The sequence below is a fragment of the Streptopelia decaocto genome (assembly GCF_964273445.1).
Source record: "Streptopelia decaocto genome assembly, chromosome: 15".
NCBI classification, from domain to species: Eukaryota; Metazoa; Chordata; class Aves; order Columbiformes; family Columbidae; genus Streptopelia; species Streptopelia decaocto.
The window spans coordinates 5045919-5054956 of NC_138670.1; the positions used below are offsets into that span (position 1 = coordinate 5045919).

The 9038-nt window shown below is 51.3% G+C and overlaps 1 protein-coding gene across 1 annotated transcript; it reads left to right on the forward strand.

Moving 5' to 3' along the window:
• The first annotated feature begins 540 nt into the window (after positions 1–540).
• On the forward strand, positions 541–8381 carry ALDH2 (aldehyde dehydrogenase 2 family member). Its single transcript, XM_082066586.1, has 13 exons — positions 541–723; positions 1684–1788; positions 2574–2714; positions 2995–3074; positions 3231–3342; positions 4209–4337; positions 4726–4839; positions 5214–5316; positions 5982–6166; positions 6510–6674; positions 6977–7134; positions 7425–7539; positions 7888–8381. The coding sequence occupies exons 1-13, from the start codon at positions 595–597 to the stop codon at positions 7918–7920; spliced, it is 1569 nt and encodes a 522-aa protein (XP_081922712.1). The 5' UTR covers positions 541–594; the 3' UTR covers positions 7921–8381.
• Positions 8382–9038: the final 657 nt, after the last annotated feature.

Sequence of the window (9038 nt, forward strand, 5' to 3'; positions counted from 1 at the left end):
TGAGGCTGAGAGCTGGGGCTGCCATGAAGGTGTTTCCTCCATCACGTGTGGTTTTAGTGCTGCTGGGTTTGCCTGCGAAGCCCTGGGGAAGGATCCTGCTCAAGAGGAGCAAAAGCAGCAGTCCTCATGAGTGCCATCTCCAAAAGGGCCACCCAGGAGCCATGGTTTGGGGCACAACATGGGGATGTGGGTGGCCAAGGATGAGAGAGGCTGAGATCCTGTGCAAGAGGATTTCATTTCCGCTGATTTAGGACATGCAGCCTGATCGAGTCCTGCTCGATATCTATGGTCTCTTGCTTGGTCTCTCTGGGCTTTGTGGTTCCTCCTGGAAATTAGGCTGATATCCCCCTCCCGGGGGACATGCCCGGAGACCTGCAGTTGCAGGAACCACCACCGTGCTACCCGCTTCGACTCGGGTTGTGCTGATGTGGCCAGGACTGAGCCCGGCCGTGCCAGGCCGAGCCTAGCCGGGCCGTCCCGAGCCCAGCCGGGCCGGGCGGGCGGAGCGGCAGGGGCCGGGGGCGGAGCGGGGCGGTTGGAAGAGCGGGGCGGAGGAGCGGGGCCGCGCCCCCGCCGGCCCCGGCGCAGCGCAGCATGTTGCGGGCGGCCGCTTGCGTCTCCCGGCTCTGCCGCGGCCCGGCCCGGCTCGGGGCACCGTTCTCGGCCGCCGCCGCCTCTCCCATCCCGGCGCCCAACCCGCGGCCCGACATCGCCTATAACAAGGTAGGGTCGCGCCGGGGGCCGGTCCCGTCCCCGCGGCGTGGGGGGCGCGTCCCCGGGGTGCGGGTCTGGGGACGCCCCGGGGTAACGCGGAGCGGCCGGACATTCGGGCCCGATACCCGGGGCTGCAGGAAACCCGCTTGGGAAAAAACAACTGTGGGTGCAGCAGCTGCAGGGAGGCACAGGGCGTGTGTCCTGCTCTGTCGCCATCCCCGACGTTTTTCAGCAAATGCAGAGGGGGGGAAGGTGCCTGGCTTGGTGCTGGTTATCTGCATGGGTTATACACTGTGCCCTGAGCAAAACACCGCCCGATGCCCTGGGCGAGGTGCAGCTGGAGATCCAGCATTCCTCTCCCAAGCTGCTCCTTTCCAGCGGCCGCGCCACGGCCCTTGGCGAGTGTTCAGCAACTTCTGGGCGAGTGCTGCGATCTTGGTGCTGATGTTCTCTTGCAACGGACCTAGAAAAACAAATTCAGCCTTACTGGGAAAGAAAGAGTTGGTGAAAAGCTGCTGTTGGCGCCTGGTTTGGTTTCAGAATGGTGCACAAGTAGCCTAAAATCAGTTAATCAGGGAAATGCTGCAGAAGCTCTAGTGCTGTGTATAAAATCAACTGCATTGGTTGTGTGTGAAGTGTCCTCCTGCTGTCCAACCTCCCGAGGGTCCCGCTGTCCCTGTGCAGCTCCAGCCAGGTGTCCAGGGACCTACTGAGATGGGAACCACTTTCTTATTCATGTGCTGTTTCCTGAGATGTTAATTCTTTTGATTAACTTGAGGCTGTATCTTTTGTTGTATACTTTTACACTAAAATATCTCCTTCATGTTGCGGCGGTTTTGGACCCCACACAAGTTGGGTCTCTTTTAACTAAATAGCCTGTGAAGATGCCATCAAACAACTAATCCTCCTGCTGATTTTACCTAGGTCTGGCTCTAAGCCTTAAACACTGCTTTGCTTTTTTCATTGCAGATTTTCATAAACAATGAATGGCACGATGCTGTCAGTAAGAAAACTTTCCCTACTATCAATCCGGCAACAGGAGAAGTTATCTGCCAGGTCGCTGAGGGCGATAAGGTAAGTGTTTTGTTGATGAGATTGGTTCGTTTTCTTCGTGAGCAGGTACATGGGGTCTGCAGAAGAACAAGCGCCTCTCACCTCGGCAGCTCCTCCAAGTGCCGTGTGTGCAGCAGTAAGCGTCTGACCCACACTAATATCATGTCGAGTGCTGCTTGTGCTCCTCCTCGACTGCTGCTTTCCAGAAAAACCCTCTGGCTTTGCCTCTTAGCAGTAGCAAGCTGGGACTGGAACGGGTGGAGAGGAATAGATGTGGTGTGCAGCAGAGCTGGGGCTGACGGCAGACACCTCTGCGGTCCCCTGGGTGCTGTCACCCAGTCACAGTGACAGAGGAGACAAAAGGTTGGGATTCACCTGAACAGCCCCTTTCTGCCAGGGGGTACTGACCCCAGCCCTGGGAATTAAAAAAAGCAAAAGAGATGGTGAAGAATAATGGAATCATCCCGTGCCATATGCAAGGCCCTCCTGGGAGGCTGGGCAGCGCTGGGGTGTTTCCCAGCAATTCCAGGTTCTTCCTACAGTCTGGAGACTTGTTGGTGTTCCCCACGGGAGGGGTGAGAGAGGGAAACCCTTTGCTCTTAGCTCGTCCTGGCAAGACCATTGCAGTGAGCCAGAGCAGAGAACCAACTAGAAACAAGTTACTGCCCTGAAAGGAGAAAACAATGGATTATTGATATTTGATCAAGGGAAAAAAAAAACACCTTCAGACCATGCTGGTGAAATCAAATCCTGAGCAAGTGTCAGAGTTGCTCCTTCCTCACCCTCTTGCCCAAACTCCTCTGCAGGCAGATGTGGAGAAGGCCGTTAAGGCTGCCAGGGCCGCTTTCCAGCTTGGCTCGCCTTGGAGGAGGATGGACGCTTCTCATCGGGGGAAGCTGCTGAATCGTCTTGCGGACCTGATCGAGAGGGACCGGGCTTACCTGGCGGTGCGTACCTGCTCTGCGGCTGAGCTCTGCTGCCACCCCGACTGCAAGGGGAGGGAGGCAGAAACAGGGGATTTGTGCCCTTCGGGTGTGATGGGGACTTTAACCACAGCTAAAACTGGGAGAGAGACCTATGAAGGATGAGGAAGTTGTTTTGGGAAAATGAAAACAAAACGGCCAACAGGCAGAACTGATCAGAATCGCAAACTTGAGAATCAAATCTAAATCTGTATGCGTGACTTTCCCCACCTCGCTCTTCAGACGATCTCACTGTGTTTTGCAGGCGCTGGAGACTCTGGATAACGGCAAACCGTACGCCATCTCCTACCTGGTGGATCTGGACATGGTGGTCAAGTGTCTCAGGTAGGTGTGGAGGCTCCAGGACAGCGCAGTGTTGGTATGAGCGTTGTGAAGTGACTAAAGAAAGGAAAGCAACCAGCTGGAGGAAGTCTCTTTTATTTTCTGGTGACAGAAGACTTATTATTTTACATTCAGTGACCAAAACTTTATTGTTGCCAGATACTTTGCAGGCTGGTCGGATAAATTCCATGGCAAAACCATCCCATTAGATGGAGACTTCTTCTGTTATACGAGGCACGAGCCGGTGGGAGTCTGTGGGCAGATAATCCCGGTAAGTAAAACGTGGTGTTTCAGGAATTCAGTGTTAGCACAAAGGGTTGTCTGAAAATGCAAGCTATTATCTGTTGCTAACCACTGCTTCCTCCAGTGATGAGGAAAGTTCTGCTTGCACCAGCCGGATGGGCTGTTACTTTGCTCTGGCAGTACGGAACTGTTGCTTTCATGGGCTCTGAGTAAGATTTATTTTGTATCTGCTGGAGAAAAAAAATCAAACCTCTTCATAGGAGTTGCCTGGCTCAGAACCACAATCAGGTTTAAACTACTACCTAGCATTAAAACCAAAAGTCTGTGTGATGAGGAAATAGAGTTGGTGTGCAAAATTCAGTTTTATGTACGTGGTCTTTTTTTGGTACCTGGTAGCAAGCATAGCAAGGTGGTTTGTCAACAGCAAAGCCACGTGTACGCAGTGATCTGTGGATGTTGTTACCCCTTGGTAGGACCAGCCAGATTCCAACTGTTGCACGCTGCATTTGCGTGTTTTTCGTATTCGCATTGAGCAAGAACTGAGCGTAAACGCCTCGCAGGTCTGTGTGCACTGCTCCGTGATTGCAAACAGGCTTTATTTCAAAACACCTCTAAAGAGTGTTTAACTGTGAAACTGTCAGTAAAGATTAATTGCAAAAAAGTTAGTTAGGGTTTTGCAGTGGTACTGGGAGACCTCATGCTTCTGAGTAGGGTTTTCCTGGACAAGGAGGAGGCAGCGCTGGAAAAGGAGCTCGCACGTTGAAGAGCAGCTGGTGAAGGATCAAAAGCTGCTTCCAGAGCTGCTGCAGCTGATTTGAATGAAGCTCACTGGTCATTTACTGTTTAATTGGAAACTTTCAAGTTCAGACAAGCAAATGCCTCCTTGTTTTTCAGTGGAACTTCCCACTGTTGATGCAAGCATGGAAACTGGGGCCTGCCCTGGCGACTGGGAACGTGGTTGTGATGAAAGTGGCGGAGCAAACCCCCCTGAGCGCTCTTTATGTGGCTAATTTGGTCAAAGAGGTGAGTGAAAAGGCTGCTGGAGTGCGACGGGATGCAGCCAAACTGGAGAGCTGTGGAGGGCTTGTGACAGGAACAGGGAAGGGCTGTCTGATCCAGAGAAAGGCAGGATTGTCTTGGGTATCTCAGCATTTGATTCAGCAAGAAAAAAAAAAGCCCTTGTCCTTATAAAAAACTAACTTCAGGGTGATTAGATAACTCCAAACCATGCTTAGGGCATGGGGTGGGAAGTTGTCCTGTTTTTTGTCAACTGAACACTAAAGAACTGGGAAATTAAAGTGAAGTCGCAAGGGCTCTGTTCTTCGTGGGAGGCCTCCTGAGGAGTTACTAATAGGCAAGGGGAGGTGAAGTCCTTGACCGGTAAAAGGAATTTCTTGCTGCAAACCATCAGGCTGGATTCCCGCCCGGCGTGGTGAACATCATCCCTGGCTATGGGCCCACGGCCGGCGCTGCCATCTCCTCCCACATGGATGTTGATAAAGTGGCCTTCACCGGCTCCACAGAGGTAAGGGAGGACCTTCCCCTTTCAGCCCTTGGGATACGGAGAATATCTCATTGCTCTAATAACTTTTCTGTAAAAAATACTGCAGGTGCCTTGCCTTCTACCCATCTTTTTAAAAAATAGAGCTGACTTCAGGGGGTGACATTTATTTTTACGTAAGCCTCTTTAGGTGCCTTCTTTAGAATTCTTCCTATTGTTTTCCTTGAGTTGAGTCTTATGAGGGCTGAAACTCTGGGCAGACCTCAGTTATTCCCTTAAAGTCCAGACAAGGAAGGGATTATGATTAAACTGCTTTCTGAGATGTAAAACCAGCCGCCCTGCCAGGTGTTGCTGTGTGGAGGAGTTAATTCCAAGTGCTCGTTCTTGCCACCACGCAGGTTGGGCACCTGATCCAGAAGGCAGCAGCAGAGAGTAACCTCAAGAGGGTGACGCTGGAGCTTGGCGGGAAGAGTCCCAACATCATTATGTCGGACGCAGACAGTAAGCACCCGCCAGCCTCAGATTTGATCTGCGCCTTTTCCAGATCTGTTGCTTTTTCTGTACCCAAACCCTCCCATGTGTGGTGGGAAGGTCTGGCTTGGACACTACCCGGCTGTTCTCCCCCCAGAAGGTCTCTGTGCCTCCCGCTGTAGTTGCTGCGTTTGTGTCTCTGTGCTGCTTCACTCCCACGTCTTCCTCAGGGCTCTGAAGTTCAGTTATCAACAAATAAGGATTGTTTCAGTATCTTCCTTCACTCCTAGTTCCATTTTTGTTTTCATTTCTTTCTCTTAGCGTGTACCACTCTTTTTCAGTCTTGAGAAGTTCTAGTTCCCTCATCCCTTGCACATAGACTCATTTTTGGTCTTGATGAGCCAAGATACTCCTTTTATTTAGCAGTAATGAAGAAAAATCTTCTAGATCCAAAATAAGAACTGTGATCTGCCTCAGATATTTTTTTTTTCTCTATCATGAGGTGCTTTAATAAACCCTCACACTAATTAAATGTGAACGTAACTTCAAAAGCATGGAAAATGCCTGTCAGCTGAGGGGACTGTGTGTCACTGATGTTCAGCAGTCTGCATGACAGTCGTTCAAGTTCAAAATAAGTCACTTACTGGCTCTGGTTCCGTTTGCTGATTTGTTTTCTCTCCTCTCCCCGATCTCAGTGGACTGGGCTGTGGACCAAGCCCATTTTGCCCTCTTCTTCAACCAAGGGCAGTGCTGCTGTGCTGGATCCCGAACATATGTCCAGGAGGATATATATAATGAGTTTGTGGAGAGGAGTGTTGAGAAGGCCAAGGCCAGGGTGGTTGGAAACCCGTTTGACTTTAAAACTGAACAGGGGCCTCAGGTAAGAGCAGGAAACATCCTGAACTGTTATCTCATGCAATTGCTCCAACCTTGAGTTGTTTTGCATCAGTAGATGAGAACAAAAGGGATTTTCGGTCTCTTGATTAACCTCCTTTGAACTGTGCCCATTATCTCCTTGCTTGTGCAGGAGGGAGAAGTTAATTAACCATTCTGATTACTCCAAAACCTGGCGTTTCAAACCGATCATCTCCCTTGGAAGCTGGTGTGGTGATCTGTTGGAATGAGGAATTGCCAGGGCACAGTCGCGGGCACAGCAGGTTGTAGTTGAGTCCTTTTTTACCCCCAGTAAAGCTGAAGCTGATCTGTGTCCCTGCGGCTCGCAGGTAGACGAGGAGCAGTTTAAGAAGATCCTGGGTTACATTAGCACTGGGAAGCGAGAAGGAGCCAAACTGCTGTGTGGTGGCAGCGCCGCTGCGGACAGAGGCTTCTTCATCCAGCCAACTGTCTTTGGCGACGTGCAGGACAACATGACTATCGCCAGGGAGGAGGTGAGACCTGCGGCGTCTGTCTGTCTGTCCACTTCTCACCTCTTCAGCATTTTGCCCCTCTGATGCAAAAAAACATGGCTCTACAAGCACTGGATATTCATGAACTGTGAAACTCACTGCTTCTTAGAAAGTTACCACATCAAACTTCCTTCTAGATGATATCCTGACCTTTTCATAATATGAGAAGTGATACTTTGATGTCCTATTTGACTTCTACCATACTACATAACTCCAGCATCAACCACAGCCTCCCTCGTGATCAGTTTTCACAGATTTTCACATGCTCTGTTTGGATTTCACAGATATTTGGGCCGGTCATGCAGATTCTGAAATTCAAAACAATCGAGGAAGTCATTGAGAGAGCAAATGACTCCAAGTATGGTCTGGCAGCCGCAGTTTTCACAAAGGATCTTGACAAAGCGAACTATGTGTCCCAGAGCCTGCGAGCTGGAACAGTTTGGTGAGCCACACCACTTCCCTCTCCCTGAGCTGCTGGAAGCTTCCTTGTTTCTTGTTAAGTTTGCTCTTTTTCCTCTACTTCGGATCCAATTTTAACATGCGCTTCACTGAATGTAATGTCAGACCTTCAACTGTAACACAAACTGTTGGTAAAATTTAGGTATATTAAGCTTCCATGGTCCCGCTGTGGATTAACGAAGGGGATCGGGGAAAAGAAGTGCAGTAACACAGCTGGTACTCCATTAAGCAGTTCTGAAACTACTGGTGTTTAACTCTCGGTTTCTATTTCAGGATAAACTGCTACGATGTGTTTGGTGCGCAAGCCCCGTTTGGCGGCTACAAAGCTTCTGGGAATGGGCGAGAGCTGGGAGAATATGGTCTGGAGGCGTATGTAGAGGTGAAAAATGTGAGTATCCCTGCGTCCAAGGGCTTCTCCAGAGTGTGTTTGTGCCTGTTGGTGCAGTCTGGCCTGGGAGCTGCAAGGGGAGAAGCTTCTGCAGGTACAAACTGGCAGATGAACACCAGTCAAGAGGGGGGAGCTGAGCAGTGACCGCCAGGACTTAAAACCACTCTCAAGTCCATACGCCCTTGGGTGCCGGTGTTGGGCAATCCCGGCACCACAGGCTGAGTAATTTCCTGTAAAGAGGTGCAGAAGGGCTGTCAAACGGATGCTGCTGCCTCTCGCTCTTCAAGCCAATAACGTGAACGCTGTCTCCAGGAAAATAACTTGTGACTTTTCTTTTTTGTCTTCTAGGTGACGATCAAAATCCCTCAGAAAAACTCCTAAAGGACAGCAGCCTTTCCGTGTGTCTGGAAATGCCTGCGCTGCTTCGTGAGATGCAGAGCAAGGAAACTTCTGCTTAACGCGCGCAAAACTTACGTGGAAAACATGTAACTCTTTGTTAAGTAATGTTTCTTTAGAAGGTGCCTGAAGGAGCTTTTGTTACAAAAATGTCACTTGGCTTTATCTTTTTAAAACACCAAATACAGTCACTTGAGTACTAATGCGTTACATGGGTGTGTTCTTGTAGCGCCTGTATCTGATGAAAATGCTTTTTGGCAAGAAATCATGTCAGTGCTTGTCTTGTGAGCAGTGGGTTTGATATTAATAACGATCGGTCCCTCTTCTGTACGCAAAGTGAACTGAGGCTCAGCGACCAACCTCTGTTTGTGAGGGGAAAGTTCTCCGCTTTTCTCACTGTATCTACTCTAAATAAACATTATTTTCTCAGAGATGTTAACCCTACAGTTGCTGGAGTTTGTGTCGGTCGGTGAAGCAGGAGCTCAAGTACACGCAAAAGTTTATTTTCTTCTACACGTCAATTCCTCTGTCTCAAGGAATTTTGAAGAGTCTTGCTGATTTTTCTGCACTGCCTTAACGTTAAAGTAAGCCCGATGTCTGACTGTCCCCAGCGAAGGCAGCAGAGGTGATGGTACCACAACAACAAAGCAGCGGGGGGGGCGCTGAGGGTGCCCGGTGCCTCAGGGAGCGGGCGGGGGACGCCGTCCCCGGTGCCACTGGCGCTGCTGTGCGGGGGACGCCGTCCCCGGTGTCACTGGCGCTGCTGTGCGGGGGACGCTGTCCCCGGTGTGACTGGCGCTGCTGTGCGGGGGACGCTGTCCCCGGTGCCACTGGCGCTATGCGGCGGACGCTCCCTCACGACCGGCGGGTGCGAAGCGCAGCCCGCGCGCCCCGCAGCCCGTTCCCGCCCCCGGGGCGGCCTCGCGTCCCCAGATCTCGCGAGGCTTCGTCGCTCTCGCGGCGGGGGGCGGGGCCGGAGCGCTCCCTTCGCCCCGCCCCTTTGAGGGTCACGGCCACGCCTCGTGTCTGTACGTCATTAGAAGGCGCCAGCAGCCTCGAAGGCCCCACGGGGGCCTTGATGCCGGCGTCGCGCTTTTTAGGGC